At 39.3% G+C, this 23,086-nt stretch overlaps 1 protein-coding gene across 4 annotated transcripts in view; it reads right to left on the bottom strand.

Annotated features, from left to right (window-relative positions):
* The window catches only part of TRIM2 (tripartite motif containing 2), a 59,829-nt gene that overhangs the window by 16,591 nt on the left and 20,152 nt on the right, over positions 1–23,086 (bottom strand). For 2 of the 4 annotated variants that reach the window (XM_084204652.1, XM_084204654.1), the window contains exons 2-7: positions 21,619–21,797; positions 19,251–19,488; positions 12,577–12,728; positions 11,735–11,915; positions 7,973–8,696; positions 1,162–1,265 (exon numbers count right to left, since the gene is read on the bottom strand). In XM_084204652.1, coding sequence (XP_084060778.1) covers positions 1,162–1,265; positions 7,973–8,696; positions 11,735–11,915; positions 12,577–12,728; positions 19,251–19,488; positions 21,619–21,752 — 1,533 coding nt within the window. In that variant the 5' untranslated portion in view covers positions 21,753–21,797. Of the gene's footprint in view, positions 1–1,161; positions 1,266–7,972; positions 8,697–11,734; positions 11,916–12,576; positions 12,729–19,250; positions 19,489–21,618; positions 21,801–23,086 lie in introns of all 4 variants that reach the window. The other 2 variants (XM_084204653.1, XM_084204655.1) reach the window with 1 other exon arrangement.

Below are 23,086 nucleotides of genomic sequence, written 5' to 3' on the forward strand. Positions count from 1 at the left end.
TAGAAAACAGGGATTTTAAAATTATGTCCACATATGACCATCACCTATTTCTTGGAGCTTAGATTTTAGCAAGTCACTAATCAACACTATAATCAGGAAGAGAGCTGGGAACATGAACCACTTTTGCACAGTCCATATTTGAAAGTGATATATCTAATTTTAGAAGACCCTAATTTAAAAAAAAAAAAAAAGAAAATCTTATTGCACTGTTTTTTCAGTGAACTCAAAGTACTTCACAAACATTAATTAATTAACTTCACAATATCTCTCACAGTTGGGAGGGAATGGTATTATTCCCCTACTAGAAATGAGGAAACTGAGGCACTGAGTGCTAAGTCTGTAGAAAACATAGGAATATGTCCACTGGTTGTGTCCCCAAGCCAGGTAACTAGACACTGAAGTTCCTCTGAAGAGGCTGCATATTACAGAGCATGAGGGTGCTGATGAATATTTGATTCTGTCTCTTTGAAAAAGCCTGGAAATGAGTTCTCACAGCATGTGGCTTGCTGGTTCTCCCATAGAAGAGCAAGCGACACGCTGCTGCTGTCGTGTTCATTGCTACCACATGGGCAGCCTGGAGAGTGATGACAAATTGTTAATGGTAAAAAGGATAGATGGCAAGCAAAAGAAAAAAATACAGCTTGATTTTCACATTTCTTTACAGAAGCCAAGAAATTATGGGTGTCAGGGTGCTACCACAGAAAATATCTGATTATGATATCAGAAAGAGAACTCAGTTAAATAGACTAAAAGCCACTTGAAAATGATATCTATATGCTTTTTTTTCTATTTGTACTTCCTAAAAAATTATATTTGTGGCACCATGCTCTAGATTTACATTTGAAAACATGAGAGCAATAAAATTTACAATGTAAAATTATATTTACAGAAGGGCATTTTTCCAGATTATTGCACAACGTATTTTTTCATTAATTGCCAAACATCATAAGGAAGGGAAATAAACTCTGATGATATACTAGATATAGTATAGATCTGAAAAAGATAGCTGCAGGTCAAGAAGATGAAAAGTAAATAGATAATAAATTAAGTTTCCCTTGTATTTTCTACATCTAACTGAATTGTACAAAACGTGTCTTTCTGAGACTACAAAAAAGAGAGAGGTGTGGGGGCACAGAGAAAAACACTGAAATATTCTCATACCTGCACACACTGGTTGTTACTGTCTGCTATTAATATTTTTCCATTTGTAGATGCAGCTACACCTTGAAGATTTGTAAATTCCCCTTTGTTTCTTCCTTTGGTGCCTAAAATTGAACACAAAGCACATAAGAAATCAGGTTAGACAGGACTAATCAGTTAGGACCCAAATGCCAACACATGCAATTATTACATTTCTGATCAAAGGATTTCTATTTTGAAGAGTTCTTCTCACTGCTACAACTTCAAAGAACCCTCTCAGTAACAGATACACAATTCTACTGACAAGACAGGATTGTTTAAGGGACCGTTCTCACTCTTCAGCATGTGACACCCAAGCCCCCATCAGAGGCATTAATTGCCTCTTCAGCCTTCCTAAATCAGTGCTCACAAATTGCCTCTTGCATGAGGGAAACGGTAAAAGGTTTTTACTTAAGCAATGGACTTTTTTAAACTGCAGATTTTTATTCTACTGAAAGGGTGAGTACATGGGAACATACAGAGAGGGGCTAAGATAAGAACCTGGACAGATGACACGGTTTTAGCTAAGTCTCCTTAGTGAAATCACAAAGGTGGGATAGATTATACCACTTTGGATGAAGCTGTTTCAAGACAGTGAAGTTTCCTATTCCTTCATATATAGTTTGTAGTCAGAGGCTTCAAAGATTCCTTTAGCAGGGAGATTCAGATGAAGAACTAGCTTTGAACAAATAAGACTTGAGGGCCAATGAAGACCAACACCTGGAGACTGAATGCTTCTGGAGAGACCTTGGATTGTTCTAATAAAGCAGTGTCCCCACACACACAGGTCTCATTTTAACCCCGGATAAATGCACTTGTGTGTTACATAGAACTGTAAGTCTTTTGCCCATTGGCTTAAGGTGATAAGGAGTTGTAAAATGTCAATTTTTCACAAAAGTTCATTAAGTTTAGGTGGTTTATTAGATGTTCCTTCTGAGACATTCCAAGGGGAATCACAGAGCAAACTGGTGTCTTTAAATGATCAGATCCAAAGTGGCTGGTCCAAATTACACCTGGAGCACAGGAACAGGAACCAAATTCCTGATTTATTTGTAAAGGAGGCTCAGGGGTCCTTAGAAAATGCTCCAGCTGTGATCTTGGACTCCAAGGATATTCATAATAAATGAAGGAATCCTGAAACAAAACAAAAAAAGCCCAGCAAACAACCACTAACTCTATAAGCTGGCCTTTCCAAGACATGGATACAGTGCTGTTTTTCCCGGTGAAATATTTTTACAAGCATTCACTGGCTGTGTATCTGGCAGTAATTGATTCCAATATATGGATTTATAAACCAATATATGGTTTTAACTGAAAAACTTGTATTTCATTTTAGTCAGCCCAAAATATTCTGGAGTGCAGTGATTCAAACCGTTCTGACTGTGACGCCTAATTTAAGACATATATATCAGCTCTAATTTGTATTTAGCTTTCATCAGGGATGTGAATGCTTGTAACAACCCTTCTTTCTTCTGTGGTGATGGCTGTGGGATGCATATTTCCTGTCACTAGCTAACAAGTAACACTTAATTTCTCTGCACTCAATGCTGCAGGAATGTTCCTTTGTTTCAAGACTTATTTTCTTCAACTCTACCCACTTCATCCTCTAAACAAGGCAAATGCTTCTCAGTTTTTGTACTGCAAGGGAAAAGTACATATTCAGGGAATAGTGAGTTACATACCAATTACATTACCCATACTTGAGCCATTTCTGTTTATTCTTTTAATAAGCAGTGCCTGAGGGATGCATGCAGCAATTTTTTTTCCACCATATGCTAATGATAAGTTTCCTTCTTGCTTCTTAGCCAAAGAGAATGGATGAAAAGAGAGAAACATTCCTTTTACTACTGAGAGTAAAGGGAAAACATTTGTTAGAAAAGAGGAGGCATAAGCTAGAGCATCTGGAACTAACTAACACAAACTTTATGGAATGTATGCTCTTTAGCCTTAGAAAAATGTTCTTGAAAGTCAAGGAATTCTGTTTCTAAAGATAAGAGACACCTATATAAAAAGTTACTCAGAGTGTTCTTCAGTGGAACCTTGTAGATATACATCAAAGGAAAAACTGAAGAAATTACCCAGGAATGTCATAGTCACATTTCACAGTAAGTTTAAGAAATAGCAATATATTAGCACAGTGTGTAGATGAAATTCAGCTCCATGCAATGTCCTTGTAACTAGTACTTTGCAGCTATTAAACCTATTACCTAGCTCCTAATTTGCATACAGGCCCTTAGACAGTCCCCTCTGCAATGGCAGAAATTCCTCTGCAGAAGAAAGCTTACTTCCTAATGTACGTTCAAGAGGAAATCAGATAACTTTGAACTTCCCATTTTGAATAATTCACTACGCCAGCAGAGATCTGAAGCCAAGCACAAGCATTTCAGATGATGAGAGGAAAGCCTGCCAGCCTCTGGAACAGCAGGCTTTCGCTACTGACTCTGCAATACCAAAGGATGAAAGCTCCCCTCTGTAAGCAGAAATTCCTTCCTTATGAACATACGTGCCTAAGAGAGAGTCTTCAGCAAATCTTTTACTGCAAGGTACTACCCCTCTGTATCAAGGCATTTCATGTTTTGTCTTCCCTCCATCATGGGCAGTCACCCATCTCTCCTTAGTCTAGGGAGGCACCAACATTTCAATTGCACAGGGCTGGAACCAGTAGAATGAAGAAACTCATTCCAGAGTTTCCCAAGCAGCCTGGTGAACAGATGAAAGCCTGCATCTTTTGTGCCCATCGTGGCCCAGCTTTATCTCCCTGCTGTGCTGAGCTACTGCAGGGCACAAAGGAGGAAAAGACAGAGATTTTACTGCAAGCTGCTGGGGACTGGGAAAAACAGGAGGGATTTCAAAAGGAGAAGACTGAACCCAGTTATTGGGAAGCAGATCTGTGGCCTGTGGAATATCTCCTTTTATACCATTTTTGTATACAGGTAGTGATCAGATTTGTTTTAACCCTATCTAATTCCTTCAGGAATTACTGAGCATAGCCTGCACAAACCAATTAATTTAGCTTTCAACAAAGAAAGTGTGCATTTTCTGCTCAAGATGATTCTAGCATGCATCAAATGCTTCATTCCAATCTTTTACTCTTGAGCAACAGATGTTATACTGAGTCTCACCAAAAAGAAGGAAAAAAAAAATCTAAAAGCCCATTAACACTGACAGGAGATGTTAAAAATAACATCACGTAACTGTAATAAGAATCTGCTCTTTAAGTCCTGGGAATCTAATCAAACTTGTATAATGTATATTTTTGATGCTCATAGTAAGAGAAGGAGTGTTTTTTGCTTTCCAAGTTTTACTAATATGAATAACAACCCCCCAGGTTGCTAACCTAGATTCCCCAGCTTCCTAAAACACAAAGAAAAACATGTCAGTGCCTCCAGCAGGAAGGGAATAGATTCAGAGAGACAAAATCAAACTGCAGAAATATTACAGATTATTGGGAAGACTTAAGAGGTTGTGAGTGGCCATAACCTGTTGTGTAGATACCATTTCTTTCCTGCCTACAGCACTTCAAGTAATTCTTCTTGTACTCTTTCCTATGTGGTACAGAAAAAAAAAAAAGGAGCAAAACTAAACAGCATGGAAAGGTCTACATACATACTGCATAGGCAGGCATCAAGGAGTTTTCTTTTTTCCCAGCTTCCTTTCTTTTTTTCCTCACAGTGCTAAAAGATATTTAGTCAAATCTTACACATTATGAGGCTGTGATGTCCACACTCATAGTAGATGCAACTGAAGCACAAAAGTCTCTGTAGTAAAACTGAATTGTTAACCCTATGTGTTTGCTGCACAATGAATGTCAGTCTTTCTAATTCATGTTCCCAAATAAACTTAAGTTTTAAAATCAGTCAGTCTGTTGTTGAAGGCACATTGTTTATAACCTTTAAAGAGGAATTATTAATTCAGTAGGAACTCTGGCAGATATGCCCACACACTGTTGGTAGTGAAGATGGACTGGTTTGTGTTAATTTGCTTTACACAGCATCTGCCGTTAAAAGCTTGGCCAAGATCACCTCCAAGCCCTGCTCCTGCAGCAGAGCCTCTGTCACTACAGACAGGTGTGCACAAACCTAGGGGTAAGCACAAATCAGAAATTCTTTGCTACCACAGCAGCCAAACCTCAAATAAGAGCCAAATCCAGGCCAGGTCTCTGTTGTCAGCACATCAGAACTACACTGGGGGCTTTGCCAGCAATGTGGTATCGAGAGCTCTTCCCTCCCTGTCCAATACAGGTATGACTGCAATGCAATGCAATGGAGGCCTGGCAAAATTCCACACTGACCATCACAACCCCATAGAGCTCACAATGAGCATCAGAGGGATTGAAGCTAATAAATGGGAAAAGGAAAGTCTATTTTTCCACTACTAGGCATTCCCATTTCTACAGCAGGAAGGCTGGACCAGATGACCCAGTGTGGGCCCTTCCAGCCTTATTTCTTTCGTGATTCTGTGAAATGCCCGATCAAGAATCCCTTTTCTTCCTCTAAGCCTGCTTTTAAACTGCACTAAAGCTATGATTACACAGACCTTGTTTGTGATTTTTTTTTTAATGTGGAATAAATTCACAGTAAGGCTTCTATTTGCTTTCAGCATTTATAACAGACCAGAAGATGACATTCACACGTAGTAAGGAGGCTGACAGAAGTTCTGTTAAAGGCAATTTTTTTTACATGTTAATGTACCATCTAAACTTAGATGCTCAGTTACATGACTGAACAGACAACTAAACAGTCTGAGGAAAAGGAAAATTGGAAAATTGAACTTTCTAGCAGAGGGCCAACTCTCCATCTGGCTGCATCTGATGCCAATTCCAAATATAAGTAAATGAAGAGAAAAAAAGCAGTTAAAGTGGGAAATAGCACCACTAATGCTAAATGGTGTCAAAGAACCCAGTCACAAAAAGTGCCAGAAGGGAAAAAATACTAAGGCATACAGCACAGCATGGCAGAGGTAGAACACAAGATGGGGTCCTGGACAGAGCAGCTGATGACAACCATGCCTCTCAACACTTCTTTGAAGGACATGGAAGAGATTTACTAGGGGAGGTGGAAGTGGCACTGGTGGAATAACACTGTGAACACCCCTCACCTCTGCTCAGCATGAGTCTAAGGCACAAAAGCAGGGTAATGAAAGAAAGACTTCCCTCTCACTTTAGTGCTTCCTACCAGTTGTAGTTGTAGAGGTAGCAAAACCATTGGGCAACAATTATTTTCTAGATTATCATAAGAACATTCTTGTTTGCATTTGTATAGACTAAGGACATCCTATGCAGATCTGCATGGACACACTCTTAGAGATTACACCTGTTTAAAAAGAATAATAAGTTCAGGATATAAATTATTGAGAGAGAAAAAGAGAATGCAGAAAATACTCTGCTCTTGTAAATAATAAATTACACGAATGTTTGAATGCGCAGTCAATAATTTGACCTTGGAATGTCTGAAGAGATCCACATGCCATTTTAAAAGCCACAAATAACACAGCATTGGCAAGAAGATACAATGCACACACCCCCATGAACAAAATGCACTAATGTTGTATTAATGCTATCTCTTGTTAATACTAGCAGGAGAACAATCCCCTGCTAGCAGCTGATCAATTTACTTGTGCATAAAAGCCCATACATCAGCATACATACAACAGCACGCTCCACAGACTTGGATGCCCAGAGGAATATTACAGTGTGATTCTCCAACACAGCTGTACGAGCTTCTGGCAGGCCAAATAGAAGATTTATCTTAGCCAGTCAGAAATACAGATCCAGATTTGGCAAGAGCCATTGGAGGAATTCAACAACGCATTCAAAACAGATACACAATAGTGTTGGCGAACAGTGATAAGCTTTACATTACCTCATCAACAAATGAACCAAACCTTAACTTTTTAAAGTGAGCTGAAACTGGAAGCAAACTAACTCCATGAAAGCAATCCTTGTGAAAACATCAGAAATTTTACCTGTCTCAATAATTTTGCATATTTTGGAAGAATATAAAACCCTAGAGCATTACAGCTGTGACCTTTCAGACAATGCATACATAAGCCCACAGAAGCCCAGAGGAATATCTCTATGTAGGGTCCTTCTGTGAAATGAGTAGCTGAAAATTGAACACAAAATGTTACTCTCAGCTCTGTTTTTTCTATAAAATAGTAATCCATATATACCAAATGTGGACACTCCAAGAGATTTCATGGAGCAAAAGCTCTAAAATTGCATAGCTCTTGTTCTAATGAAATACATCTTCCTGTTTTGAGTGGTGAAGAAGGGGAGAAGGTAGAACTCAAAAATAAAGCACATGGTCATGTTTGCATCACAAAAGAACTAAAAGGCTCTGCACTTCCGGGAAAACATTTAAGACTTCTAGAGTTTATGGTGTGTTAGAGAGAGTAGTTTAAAAAAGAAAAGCCACCTAACAAACAGCACCACTACCAACAAAACCATATCACTATTTGGTAGTCGAGCCAAAAATGCTCACTAGAAGCAAGGGATACAGAAGCTGAAATTACTTTAATCCATATCAAAAGCTTTGTAGTATGAATATTAACAATTTTTAAAATATGCCAAATCAAATGTATGCATTTCTCAACTGAAATCCCAATTTAATATTTCCTGCAAACTATTTTTGCAGCGTGTACTTCCAAAATGTACATATAAACAAAAGTCGAGAGGCCCAATGGTATAATCAGGTTCCTCTACTTAGAGTTTTAGCTTTACAATAACTAAACTTTTTCATTCAGTTTCCCTGAACTATTTTTAAGTATGCCAACAGGCAGCCAAATCACCTACCTATTCTGAAGATCAAATCATCTTCAATGGGATTCTCTTTTCTTTTGCCAGTGCTGTACATGCTTGCAGGTCTTTTCACAGCTTTCTGCTTCACATGACCACTGCCTGGAGATTTAACACGTCTCTTAACCCCTTCAGTGGTAGGAGACACATCTGCTGACCTGACCACTTTAAGTTTGAACGGGCTGCCCTTGATATGTTGATCATAAAGTCTCAGTGACAAAGTGAAGTCCCCTTCTTTCTGAACAGTATATAAAAATTCGTAAGTGCCGTTTTTGTTGTCAAGTATTTCGCCATCCGCTACACTCCCATCAGGCGTGCTCAGTTCAGCAGTGAGGTAAGCATTCCCAGATTTACAGAGCTCCCCATCCTTGTCCTTGGTCGTGATGGTAACAGACATGGGCTGTCCGATCACCGTCTGCCTCAGTCCCTCACCAGTGGCAACTGTTTCAGAGGCAACAGCGTTGGTGGTTAAAATAGTCCCCAGGTTGTGAATGGACTTCTTCAAGCCTTCCGTTTCCACTATAAAGTCCAACTGATCATTTTCTCGGGGCTGCAGTGGGAAGTCCCGCTCAGCCAGTTCGTTCAGCTTGTCACTCATCTGCTTCTTCACCAGCAGCACTTCTGTTTCAGTGCCATGGTTGAGGGCTTGGGCTGTAAAGTTGCTGCAGCTTTTAATGCTTTCCTGTCCTTCTAGTAAGGTATCCAGCTGTGTCTGGAGGACCTGTGTGCATTACCAAACACAGATTAGCATCATGTTACAAGAGCTATCCCAGGAAGATGTAGCATCTGAAGGTCTTTGTAGGCACCAAATTTATTATGTCTTATTTTAGAGTTTAATTTAAACATTCATTTTAGAAGAAGTAGCACACTGATCACCAACCTGTACTTGAAATACAATGCTGCAACACAAAAAAAACCCCTGGTTTGGGGATTCAAGACTTTACAGACCCACTGTCACACTAGATTGAATTATTGCCCCACCTATCTTGTCTTGCTTGGTTTTGGGTTTTTGGTTTTGTTTTGGGTTGTTGTTGTTGTTGTTCGGTTTTGGCATTTTTTGAGCAAAAAACCCCGCAACAAATGTAGAAGTTTGAACCCTGCCCCATCTAACCCTCAGCAGTCACAGTTAATGAGACAATTACTGGCACTGAGTTATGTTCACAAAAGCAGAGATATTTTTGAGTCATGAGGTCCATTAATAAGAGAGGCTGCAAGAAACTCCTTGATACTGTTTCCTCAGAGCCAAGGGAATCTGGGGGTTAATCCTCTATGGAGATGGACACGAAGGCCTCAAGACCTGGATGCACATCCATCCTGAGGAAAAGAGGGATTCCTGAACTAAATAAGTGAAGAAAGGAAAAATCTCCCTAGCAGAAGGTAAATTGATTCCTCACTTTCAGCAGGCAGGAAAGGAAAATATACAAAATGGGTTGCAGATAGGGGAAAGAGTTGGACTGAGTAGCCAGAAATGTTGGTGGGCAGCAAGTGGCCACTCAATATTTAAGACTATGAAAGAGCTTCTATTATAGGGTCAGTTCTGGCCCTCAGTCTAAAATCCTTAAAACAGTATTGACCTCAAAATTGCTAGGTGTGGGCTGGGAACAGGGCTAACAATTTTTAAAAAAAAACAATTTTGCAATGAATTGGAAACAGATCCCTGAATTATAACAACTAGCAGAGACATTCATAATAGTCAAGATAACATTGCAGCTGCCCCCCACAATCTCCACTGATAAAATCCCCAAATGAAAGTATCCAGTCACACAGTTGCTATGTTTTTCCTACATAGAAGAACCATGGCACAGACATGACTGTGGATTAGAGAAGTTATTTTGTTGACCATCACTGTAAAGTAAATATTTTTGAAACATTTCAACTGATGTAAACTTAAAGATTGGATGTATTTTTTGCTATGAAATATTCTTCCCTTGCTGAGGCATAGTATGTAATGACACTGAATTCTAAAGGTATTTTTTTCTGAATTTTCCAAAGCTTTAAGCTTTTCGTCCACTGGAGAAAATCCAGGCTCATGTGTTACTGATATAGGAAAGTGATAGCAACACAAAATCTTTTAGAACGAACAAATTTCAAGACTACTCTGAAACTTCAAGTCATCTGCTTTTCTAGGCACATAGAAACTTCTCAGGATGCAATACAAGGCATTTCTAATCTGTTTGGTCTTCATTCAAAGACATAAGAAGTTAAAAAAGAGCGTAGCCAACAAGGTGCCAGGATGACGAAACCCTATATGCTTCAGAAAACAGACCACAAACTAAAAGAAAGAAAATTTCCAGCTATGTTTTAAAATCAATACTTTTTTAAGACAGTTCTCTTTCATTACAAAAATGGAAAATATTAAATCCTAATATAAAAAAATATTTAAAATGCAAGAGAGTTTTTTACATCTTACACTCTTATAGTCCATTGGACAACAAACTGAACTCCCAACATTTTCTTAGTAAAGGATAGCCCTTTAATTTTTTCATTTTTTAAAAAGTATCTGATCAGAATGATTGTATTTTGCAGGACTACTAGTCATTCAAAAGTAAAATCCAATTTCAGTTGGGGGTTTTTTTACAAACAGGGTAGATGCCTCTTTTACTGCTTATGTACAACTTCATAAAAATTTGATTCTCTACTGCTCACAGTTATTAAAATATATTAAAGCTCTTTAAACAGCAATAAAATAATTTCACACCATATTCTATTTTGTGTAGACTTTGTAGAGATACAGAATATATTTGCTTGCTATGGAAGTAAGTGTGACATCTTGAATACATTTAGATGAACCTGATCTAAGTCGACATTATTGATGCTCAAACTTCTGTAAGCTGCTGCTTAGCTCTGGAGATGACTAAATTCTGTGCCCCAATGGTTTTGGGCTCCCTATGTTCCTAAAAGTATGTATCTTGTGCATATGTTAGAATTCCTCTATTTCCACAGGCTCAGCAGTTCAGCACCTTTCTAATGATGTTTTCAAGCCTATTCTACATCTAGAAATGCAGCATTCCTCCACTTCAGACATCTGGAGATGCTCAAGCTGCTCAGTAATGGCACGCTTGAAACTCCAGTTATTGATGGTATTTTCTTTTAAAGGCAACTTTCATGGAGAAATCTTTCTTTAAAAAGCAGAGAACTGATGTGCAGGAGACTAAGGACTAAATTCTTTAATTATCCTGATTCAGACCTGTTAATCCTCAACAAAATCACTACCCACCAGGCTACAGGCTTTCCTTTATATACAGATTTCCTATAAATACAGGTTTCTGTTTTCTTCCTCTGAAGCTTGTTCTACAATATAGGGGGAAAACCCCCAGAATCAATCATCCAGATAGGAAGTAAAAGAATGAATACAGCTCTGCAATCTGTTACTCTCCTCATTCCTCTAAGAAAGTGAGATGTCTCTCTAATATTTTTTTGTATTCCAACAGGTGACATCTAACATGAAATAGATTACCAAGCACTGGAAAGGAAAACAGTGCTTTGAAGCAAAACAGGCAGCCTTACTCAGCTCTTCAGGATAAATTGTTTGGCCTGTATCTTGATGCTCATCTTATAAGGATAAATTGTTTGGCCTGTATCTTCCTGCCCATCTTACACGGCTGAGCAACTACAAGCGAGGCTCTGCAGCACCTGATTTCAGGAAAACAAAGTTCTCTGGATCTCAGACACGATTTGTCAAACCGGCGTCCTGCATCATTTGTAAAAACTAGCTGATTAAATAAACAGCTTTTCATTGAAACAAAACATGCATCTTACTTTGTGTTTAAGGCCATAATTCACTTCCAACTCCATGAGCAGCACGCTCTTTCGCACATTTAGAGTCTTCTGGAGTTCATCAAAAGTGGAATGAATGTCATCTACGATGCTAGCCTTTTGGTTGGTTAACTGGTGTATGATTTCAGATATAAAATGAAGTGCTGAGTCAATCTCTGGAAGCCTGAGGGAGGAATTAAATTACAAAGAGTCATTAAACATTGGCCCTTGCCCTGGTATCTTTTGATTAAACCCTCTCATCAGCAGGCTGTTTTTAAATTTGGTCATTTCCCAGAAGTAAGTTCATTCCTTTTATAACCACACAGTGGGTCTGGTCTGATAAATAAGGCTAAGCCACAGTCCTCCCCTGTGCAAACCCATTAGACTTTAGGCATTGCCAACAATGAAGCCTTGGATCCTCTGTCCTTTATGCTGTATATCTACTCGAGAAGATATACCTGGATTTATCCCACTTTTTCTCTTTTTTTTAAGCCATTTTGCTATCGTAGTGGTAGTTTTTTTAACAACCAGCATTATTTATTTAACTATCATTAAATTCATGACTGGAGAGTAGTTTCCTCCTTAGCACTTTATGCCCCTTCTTTGCACAACGCTTGTATTTCTAATGGCCTCTGTTTTGTGAAAGACAGATAGGAATCTTTTGCTCTTTTTGCTAACCCCTCAGTACATCCCACTCAATGGATTTTTTGTCCTTATGCTAGCCTCACTATCCCCATTTCCTAGGTAAATACCCATGGAACCAGCATATTAAAACATCTATCTCAGTCAGCACAAGAAGCCAGTAATAAAACTGAAAACGGAAAACAGTCAGTGGATCTCCATACCTTTTGTTGACAGCATCCAATTGGACTTGGAGGGAAGCCTTGTGTTGTTCCACCACATCCTTGAGTGGTACCGTGGGATGCTCTGCATGTTCTCCCTCAGTGCACTCCCGGCACATGGCTGTCTCACAGGACTGGCAGTAAAACTCCATCACCTGGAAAAGTGCAAACTCTGCACTCAAACATGGCAGCAGGAACATAACTCAAAGCACATCTTACTGAGTCTTGAACTTGTTTATTAGCCAAGCTCTGAGACAAAGCTTCTGCTTTCTTATGCACCAATAATTTACTGCCTAAAAGATGGCTGCTATTCTTACATATTTTATATCAAAATGCTCATTTAAAAGCATTTTATTCTATCATAACGTGTCACAACCGCAGCCTGTGAACAACACAGGACATCATTGCTGGTCCTAACATCATCTTTGTACTGTTTAATGGTAAGTTTTGGTGTTTCTCTTACAGACTCCATGAAACAACTCAAAAAAAACAGGCAGTCAACTACCCTCACTCAATCCTTAGTCTTCCCATAGGGTCGGCTAAAGAAAGTGTAAACTTAGGCTGTTTTCATAACAGGGTCACTCTTGAAACACAAACTCAGTGGAAATCACCAAACAACAAGTTTATTTGCTGGAGGAAAGCACCCTAAATGAATCTACATGCTGCAAGGAAAAATCTCCATATCCCATTACTAATCCCTTAAAACCATTAAAACCTCATATCTGAGATTGTAATTGGAATGCTGATCTACACTTGAAAGAGGAGGAGATTGTTTCAACCTCTTAAGTACCCAGCAAGATGCTCTTTAGAGATAAAAACTGATCTTTACATGTAATAGATAACCCAAATTCTGAATATATTCATGAAGGGAAAGAAACAGAGAAGTCTTGTGCCCAAAATCACATGTTAGTCAAAATATATGCAAACTCAGCATGAGACTTTCTTTCACAGCTAGTAAGTCCTTGGGCACGAAGCCTTTTAGGCTTATTAAAAAGGATATAAGGAAGTTTGTGGTATATGCTTCAAAGCAAGACATTGGCAGCTCTTTTGCATTCAGAGCATAGCATCAGAATCTTGAATAATTCAGCTGATGCTTCCGGCACTCAGACATCTTGCACAAAAATGGTTGTGCTGGAGTTGTTGGTTGATGAGATGGTTGTGTAGAATCATCTGTTTTCAGGTGAACAGAGGGATTTGTAACAGCACCAGTCTGCTCCAAGGCATCTTGAGAATTAAGGAGAGGGAAGCAATGTCCATGTTTTGCACATGGCTGTTAGCATTAACAGGGATTTTCCTCTGATAAACTCCTTTCTGTCTTATTCCCATTCTTCTGTCTTATCTCAATTCCCAAGATACGATATTCACACACAGTGAGGGTTTAGTCATTTGTCAGCCACTCATGTAAGCCACTCATGTTTCTCTCATGTATGTGAGAAAATTTAAAAGTTGATCCAAATAACCTGTGTAACATCAAATAGATCAGCAACAGGAAAAAAAAGGAGACCTTCAAAACAATGTCAACCCTCATGAACACTACTCCAGTCACTGTGAATTTAGCAGTCTAATTGTAGTAGATCTCCGAGGCCTGACAGTTACTTTGGTAGGCACTGTGATGAGATGCATTCTTACAAGTGCATAGAGGCAATCAGTTAAACAGAGTTTAGGATTTAAGTACTTTTCAAAGGCTTCAAAAGTCTGCAATCAGAAGCAGCCAAAAGGAATAATATTTTAATAGGAAACTCTGAAATCATCTTATATGGCCAAAAAATTTAATTCATTTCTTTTGCAAGAGTGTCCAAAATTCAACTTTCTGCCTCTTAATAATTTAATGCTTAGGTTCAAGACATTTCAACAAGGCCTTTATTTATTTGGTATTTTTATCTTTGGATACAGTGATTAGAATAATTTAGGATTTCTGTTTTCTACTGACCACCCCATAATAAACATCATTGTATTTGCAGCCACATATAGAAGAAAGGAAGCATCTAATTGGCATTAAGGCTGTTCAGCCTAAAAACTTTCTTCCTCTTTATTCAAGCATCAGGGAAACAGAAGTTCAAATGATGATAGCAAACACATCACAAAGACCCAATGTGTATCTCTATATAGAAATAGTTGTCCTTGACTCAAATTCAAAATGTTTCAAGAGAAGCAGCTCTCATTGCCTACTATGATTTTTGCATTGTGCATAGATGAAGGAGAAGGAAAACCTAATAATACAATTCAAGCTTCAACTGTCTAGATAGGCTGATTTCCTAAGATTTTTTTTCTAGCATCTCTTAATGAGGCAAGACTGATTTCTACCTACAGACAGACAAGTATCACTGATTTTTCATTTCTCCCCTCCATGCCCAATGTGAGCATCACATTTTGTGAATCTCCCAAAAAGTTTTCCATTATGACAGGTTTGCCTTACAAAATATCTCAGAAAAGGACATTTGCCTCTACTTTCCAAATTCTAGAGAACTCTTGGGCAGGATATACTGTAGCATCCAGCACTGGCTTCAGCTGTATTTCCACCAAATTCAACGTGAACATTCCCATCAGCTGTAATGAAATGTGAATTAATACCCACTGGTTCTGAAATCCTTTCCAGTAATTCCAGACCAGCACATTTCAACACAGTGATGTAACTAGAGACCCATATGCATCTTCACTACTGTAATTCAACAGAATTTACAGAAACTTTTAAAATTGCATAATCAAGGATCCAAGTACTTCTAAATGAGATTTCACAAAGCCAAGACACACTAATTCCAGCCCTTCAAAGTTCAGGCCTTGAGGAAAAAGCTCTCACCAATCACAAACCCCTCTTCTCTAAAATCACATTTGAAAAATCACATTGCTCATCCTCTGCTTTCTGTTTGTTTGAATTAAAAGAGCAGTCTACAGAAAAAGGATGAGTCAGCTCTTTGCAACCCACCTTCCTCATGTCACACACACATGCTTAATTCCACTGTCCCAGGGCTAGAGTGCACATTAGCTTTGTGTGCTTTGGCTTTCTGAAGAATGTAAGTTTGAATTACCTGAGGGCACCTCTTAGCTACCTGATAAAATTTAGGATGTGGATTTTTCTCCCTCCCTAGTCACAGCTTTTGCCCTACCCACAAATTACACTTTAATGGAATACATGAGTAAGTGACACGGTGGGAAGCACAGAGGTGAGGAGAAAAAGCAAGGGTTTAAAAGGTAAGATATGAAGTCACTTCATCAGAATATCAAGGATAGTGATTTTTTTATTTTTCTAAGCGAAGCATCCAGGCAGTAAGCAACAGCCCCACAGGTTCAGGAAGTGTTTTTGTAAGTAAGATCTTATGCCGGTCAGGTTGCCAAGCTATGCTATGATCTGATGAGAAAAAGCTAGTCAGAGATAGGGCATTCTTGTTAAAAGAATGAATACTGTGTATCCTCTCTTGTTACACTCTAGAGGCAGAAGATACACTGCCCCACCTTCTACATTGTAAAAACATGGATCCGCTACTCTGAGCTGGTTTTCAGGTCAAATTCAAACAAAACTCCAAAATATACATTTCAGAGGCTACACAACTCATTTCATTCAATGGAGTTAGAATTTCATAGCCTTCCCTGCCCTGGCTTCTGTACCTGCCCCTAAATGATTGTAGACCAATGTTTCAAATCCAGAATGCTTTTACACACAAGAGCTGCAGGTGTTTCACAGCTGGGAATAAAGCCAATTTATTTTAATGTATAGGTAGAATATAAGAATCTTCTAGTAGGTTCAAAAGTTCCATACATGCCCTATGACCCTGATTTAACAAGAACATACACTTGTGCTCCGCATTGGGTCAAAATGAGAAAGCATTCTTCTATACTTCAGGCACAGGTAACCATCCTTTCTATTAAGATCTTTTGTATTAAGATACTACAAACTAAGTTTCATTCTTCATAAGAACACACAGAACAAAGATGCCACAACAGAGGATGGGAGGATTTGCACAGAAGGAATAAAGTAAACATACACACATATGGAAAAAATGAGTGATGGGAATTGGGGACCAACTGGGAAAGGAAAGTATCTAATCTACATGGCCTGAGGAAGGCTAAGTTACAAGGAGACTGGCAAGCAAATGAGAAAGTATCTCTGCATCAGTTTCTATCTCATTTTAGTCAGAGAGGTTTAAGTCCAGGATGGCTGAAATGATTGAAAAAACTTGTTTAATCAGAAACTTATTTCCAAGCTAATGTGAAGAAAAACTGGTAGTATTTAAAAGAAATATATTTGATGCAAACAGTAAAAATACAATGGGTCTGACCCTACCTGAAGCAGTATGTAAAAATTAATGGAAGGTGGATTTAGAGCAGAATGACTCCTGGTTCTGTAAAGGCATTCTCCTCCAGCTGCCAGCTCAATCTTTTTTCACTTCCTGAAGCCCCCAGTAAAGTTACTAGCAGCCAGGTACTTAGAATCATAGAGTAACCTGAGCTGGAAGGGACCTGCAAGGATCATCGAAATCCAACTCCTGGCCCTGCCAAGGACCACCCCAAGAGTCACACTGTGTGCCTAAAAGCATTGTCCAAATGCTTCTTGAACTCTGGCAGGCTTGGTGCTGTGACCACTGCCCTGGGAATCACATTCCAGGGAAGACATTCTGGATTAAGATGTTTTAGATATTTCCTAATATCTAACCTACTTGCCACACAGTGCTTTTGTGTGTCACCCTGATTTTTTAAGATTTTCTAAGTCTTCTGATGTTTCCATTCTTGTAACGACCTCTCACACACTTTCTGTAAATAACTTACTGTTTTGCATTCTTTTATGGAGGAAGAGAAATTTGATGGACTGTTAGTTTGTCCAGTGTCATTGGAGAGGTGGCACTTTCCCCCTCCAATCCACTATCACTTTTTGAAATCTATAAATGTTAGAGTCAGAAAATAAACTCCCCTTTCTACATTGAGAATAGTGTGTGTGTGTCATGTTATTTTGTGTCCTATAGTGACACTTGTGTCCTGAACCTATGAAGCCAGCCAGCATAATTCCATTTCCTCAGTGAGGCTTAAGATGCCCAGCACCTTGCCCTGTGCAGCCTTGCAGCCAGACCTGCCTGGTCAGCCTCAAGCAGCTCTCCCCAAATCTTACCTCAGCTCCTCCCATCACAAGGACTAATGTGTGCACTTAACTTTTCATTTCTTAGCTTCACAAAGCTTTAAATTGGAGTCACCCTCAGGCTATCCCCAACCCTCCCAGATACCTACTGAAGCGAGAGGATGTTCCCATCACACACTACTCGACATCCTAAATGGCATGCTATGTTTCAAGGCAAGCCAAGTTGGTTTAGAGGACTCACAAATGCACCTTTCCCTATAAAGGAGTTCTCAGAGAGGTATAAGGTGGCATGCTTTTGATTGTAGACAAGACAGGTTTTTTTAAACATACCCAAAGAATAATCAGCTGATCATTTAAAATACAAAGCAAATAACACCTTAATTTTGACCTTTTTCTTGCATTTCTCAATCAAACGGCTCCTATCAGAATGGCTATGTCAGAAAACAACCGAGATTCATTTTAAAGAGAGCAAATAAAATGCAAACAAAAACTAGGAATGCATTAATCAGTAACCACTACACACACATAAGTATAGCACACATTAAAAAAAGTTACACCAGTTATTCATTAATCAGAGAGTCCAACATCAGCTCTACAAGTCCACCTAATTCCAAGAAAGAAGGAACTGAGCTATTCCTCTATTACAGTAATCATTACCTATCAGCTGAATTACTACTACACAGCCAATACACCTACACTCAGTATCAAATAAAGCAGTCCCCAGAAAGTTGTCTTAAACTACTGACATGTGTTTCTTGGCTTGCATAGGGGCACAACATTCAGTTTACAATACAGTATTGCTGAGTTTTGCAGTCTCTACTTACATATTTGCATAAGCTTAGCTGTAAGTCAGGAGCTCATATGCCTATCATGAAGTTAAACAGGTTAATGCTGAAAATTGTGAAGTAAGCAGAGTTAGAGCTGCTCTTGAAGTAATCTGTGAATATTAACTCAGTTGGGGGTACTTGCCAATGAATATACTGATATGATTTGAGGATGTGTGTGAGGACATGCTAGTTAAAAAGAGTAGCTGGAGGGAAAAAACAAAGCAGCCTCCAAGAACTGATATGAGAGATCCACAAAACATTGCAGATAAACAAAAGCTCTCTGCTTCTAGCCTGTGCTGATCCAAAGCATTCTAAGCTAGGACTTTATTTGGTTCTATGTTAATATGCCCACATACCTTTTGGTACTGCCCCAATGTACAGACCAGTAAAACTCATAAGGTCCTTGTCACATATTGCCAGACAAAAGCACAGGTACCCACAGCAACAGCTGATGCTACAAGTACAAGAGCTAAGGAAACTCAACCCAAAGTAAAGGCACAAGGTTCAGTACTTGGAGGACAATAATTCTGACCAATGTGCCAAAAACATCATCATCCCAGATGATTGGTAAGATAAAATAACATCTTGTCTACTTCAAGATGCTCCACTAAAAGCATTTGAGTTAATTTGAAGAATCCCTTGTCTTTTGCTGATTTATTATAAAATCAAAGAAATAGTGTGATTCCACTTCCCCTGCTTTCTCTTTAGAAAAAGACATCCATGAAACCCAGGCAAGTCAGCACATATCAATACCTGCACACAGCACAGGAGGCTGTCTCACTTACATTTCCATCATGATTGGGGCAGGAGAGTGGCTTGCCTGCAGCAACAGCAGTGACAGTCTCCAGGATGGAGGACTCCTCAATGCTGTTGTCCGGCGTTCGCTGCAGGACATCCATCAGGTTGGTGATAAAGAAGTTGTTCTGGAGTGCAGAAACCCCTTTCTCTGGCAGAATGGAGGTCTGGCGGCACACGGGGCAAGAAAGGGTTAAACTATGGGCTGGAATGTAATTCTGTAAACACCTATAGGGAAGGAAGGTGGAAGGAGAAAGAAAGGGAAAGTATCATCAAAGACAGGAAAAAACTCCTTTCATCAGTTAAAGAGCTAGTCTGAAACAGTGCTACCCCTACTTATAAAAGTACATCAAACAGGCTTTTGAAGCAGAAGTGATTATGGGGAAAAATTTTTCATTTAAACCTTTTTTCACTCTGCCACATTAAAAAAAAAAGGTTCAATAAGTTCAGATATCATTAAAATAGTTACATGCCTTTTCTTGGGATATTCGTGCAGTTGATCATGCTTTCAGACACCTACTGCATCCTGCTCACAGGACATTTTATGCACTGAAAATTTTGAATTTATCTGATAAAGTCGGACAGAAATGAGGTTGCATCAGGTATTTGAGCCTGTGCCTTTTGCTGACTAACCACTGCTTGACCCTTGTCTTTCCAACAGAATCTCCTTTAATAACTTGGGTTTGTGGGTTTAGTGTTTCAGAGGTAAAACATGGCCCTGGTAATATGAAAGGAAATTTTTTCATCTATTTCAATTTGGAAAGTTATTTGGCAGCTGCCCAAAATCAACAGAGCTTCCTTTACAATAAAGGGAACTACTTGCTAGGTTATCACAGTTTATGTTAAGAGGAGTTTGTGAGGAAATTTTTGTTTGTATTTGATTGGGAGGGAGGTGATGGTGTTTTTCAGAAAAAATAAATTTCACAGAGTATAAACCTGACATAAAAGTTCATCAATCAACAACATGCACAGTATGCATCAGGTTGGACCAGATGAGACTTAAGGCCACTTTTGGCCTTGGAAATTACATTAACACCTGTCTGGGCATGCAACATACATATCCTATATTGCATGCAATATCCTATAGTCAGTATTCTGTAAGCAGAAGAAGCTTTGCAGAATGCAGTTCTTAAGGGGAGCAGCGCTACACCAAATTCCTCATGGGATGCCAATTGAGAAAGTGTGACCTCACACAGCTCCACAACCCTTTTTAGAAGGGTTTTGGTCGCACCACTCTTCATCTTCCCCTGGCAGCACTCCTCCTGACCCCCCAGCAAGGGCTCCATGAAAGGAGAGCTTAGGCTTTGCACATCAGCATTTCACTGGAAGAGTTCTTCCAGCTTCTCTCCATAACCAGATCAGCCTAAGAGGATTACAGTGAAAACCAGAAGCTAACCTTAGGTTTTACACATGAACAGAAGTCAGGAAACTTAACACATGATGGTGAAAATCTTGTCTCACTGACTTCAGTAAGAGTTTCAGTGCTGCCTTTTTTAATGCTGGGATTTCCTATTGTTCTACAAAAAACCAGCTCATCTGACGCATGCAAAGATCCACAATTTTTCTTTCACCCTGTGTAAAATTAGAGATTCACACCACAATTCTTGCTAAGAGATGGAAATCTCCTAAATTAAATAAGTGTTCCCACCACATACCATTTATAAATATTCTACTGCCATTCAATATACAATCCAGCGTGGCATCCCATCATCAGATTAAGAACTAACCACTAATTCTTCGGCTAACTTTTCTGCAGGTGCTGTATTTTCTCCCCAGTTTGATGGATAATGCAACATTAAAGTATCATTATGCATATTCAGTTCATTCAGCCAAATACAGTAAAAGGCAGGTTGGTTTATCACATCTCTTTTCAGAGAGTTTTCCCACTTCAGTCAACCAAACTGCAGAATAATGAAGAAGTTTAATGTCAGGTTATTAATAATGTATATATCGTGTCTAACTCTTGGACATTAAAAGGGTGGGATAATTACTTATTGGCTTAGTAAATCAACAAAGATTTTTTTTTCTTGTTTCTAATTACATGATAATCACAATAAATTCTGGCTATCATCACCTTTCACACTGTAGTAACCATATTCATTAGTTTAATTGGATTTATTTTTTGTTTACTCTTGCATAAAGGGAATGCATTCCAAATATGCCACGGCTGCCTCTTTTTCCTGCCTGCCGCCAATGTGTTTTTCTACATCCCTGCCTCTCCAGCCTTCCCAGACTTTATCATGCCTTAACAGGACATTTACAAGTAAGGGGGAAAGTCCCATTGCATTAAAGGATGCCTTGTTCTGTGCCTACAGCATGACACAAATCCTGAGTTACCAGCATGGGAAAAGGACTTACCTCTCACAGAAGGTGTGCAGGCAGGGAAGTACTTTGGGGTTCTTGTAACGGTCCAGGCATATGCTGCAAATCAGAAACTGCTTGTCAATCTGACGGACCACAGGACTTGGGATGTTGGAGCCTTCACTGGCCATCCTAGACCACTGACATATGGGTCCTGTTCCCTTCTACCCTGCACACTGCTGGAGCAGGGTGGGGAAAATAAGAAAAGAAAAAAAAAAAGGCTTATAAACTCCATGAAATAACAAAATCATTGACCAATCCACTCATGTTTTATTCTTATGAGAATTCATACTTCCATATAAAACCAAAACAAGAAAGAATTAAAATTCTAAAATGGTTTATCACTGATGACAGCCAGGGAAACAGTCAGCAACATCTACAACACCTCTGCCTGAGCATTCTGGAAAGGCATGCTGCCTCTGGACTGAAAGAGTTACGGGGCTGTCTGGTTTTAAAGAAAACCCATGATAAAAACATTCTTGTGCCAATAGGTTCAGCCAGTGCTAACAAACATCGGATTTCTTACATCTACAGTACCGCTGGCAAAATGCTCAAACTGGAACTGCACCAGCCAGTCAAATGGCTGCATCACAGACAGAGTTTGAAAATGGTTCACCTAACAATTTTTTTCCCTTGTCGGTGCTGGTATTGCCAAAAATATCGTAGATTTTGACTTCAGGAAGCCCCCAAGAAGGAAGCTCCAGAACCAGCCAGCCCCTGGGAAGGAATGCTCAAATTCTGCATTACCAGTAGGGATGAGGTAGACACAATGAAAATCCTCATGATAAAAGAAACAGATCAAAGAAGAGGCAACTGATAGCCACTGAGAATCAGCAATGGCAGGGTGAAGGATACATGAAGCACATCCAAATAATAAATGAAATAAAAATGTAATTCTAGGCAGAACTAGTAGTAAGAATCATGTTTCTAGGACTGAGGATTCTTCAGAATCTGGCATACAAAGCACAAAATAAAAGGCTAAGAAAAAAGTCTACTAACTGTTAGAATTAAAATTGCAGGTTAAAGAGATGGCAGCAGGCTTGGAACACCTCCTGTCCTGGAACAAGGCACAGGGAGAGAAAAACAGGTTCTTTTCAGCTGGAGATACAGATTATAGCCAATAATAGAATAAAATATGAAAAAATAAGACAGGAGGAAAAGGATGGAAGCAACCACAGAAAAAAAACAACTCCCTGCTAAAATAGTTTAGGAAAACCTGGCAAGCAGAGTCCCTGGCAGGGTGGCCCAGCAGGAACTCCTGTCCATCAGCATTTCTAGCAGGCTGAAGTGCCAGGAGGTGCAGGCGCGACTGTCGCAGCACTCAGCTCTGCCAGACCTCCCGCACCCACAGCGGAACCGGGCTCCTCTTCTCTCTGAGCTGCAAGCCCAGCTGGGCTTCTTCTCTGCAGGTACACTCCTGAGGGTCTAACTCCTTCCTAAACAATTTCTACCCCTTTTTACTCAC

The sequence above is a fragment of the Fringilla coelebs genome (assembly GCF_963513975.1).
Source record: "Fringilla coelebs genome assembly, chromosome: 4".
NCBI classification, from domain to species: Eukaryota; Metazoa; Chordata; class Aves; order Passeriformes; family Fringillidae; genus Fringilla; species Fringilla coelebs.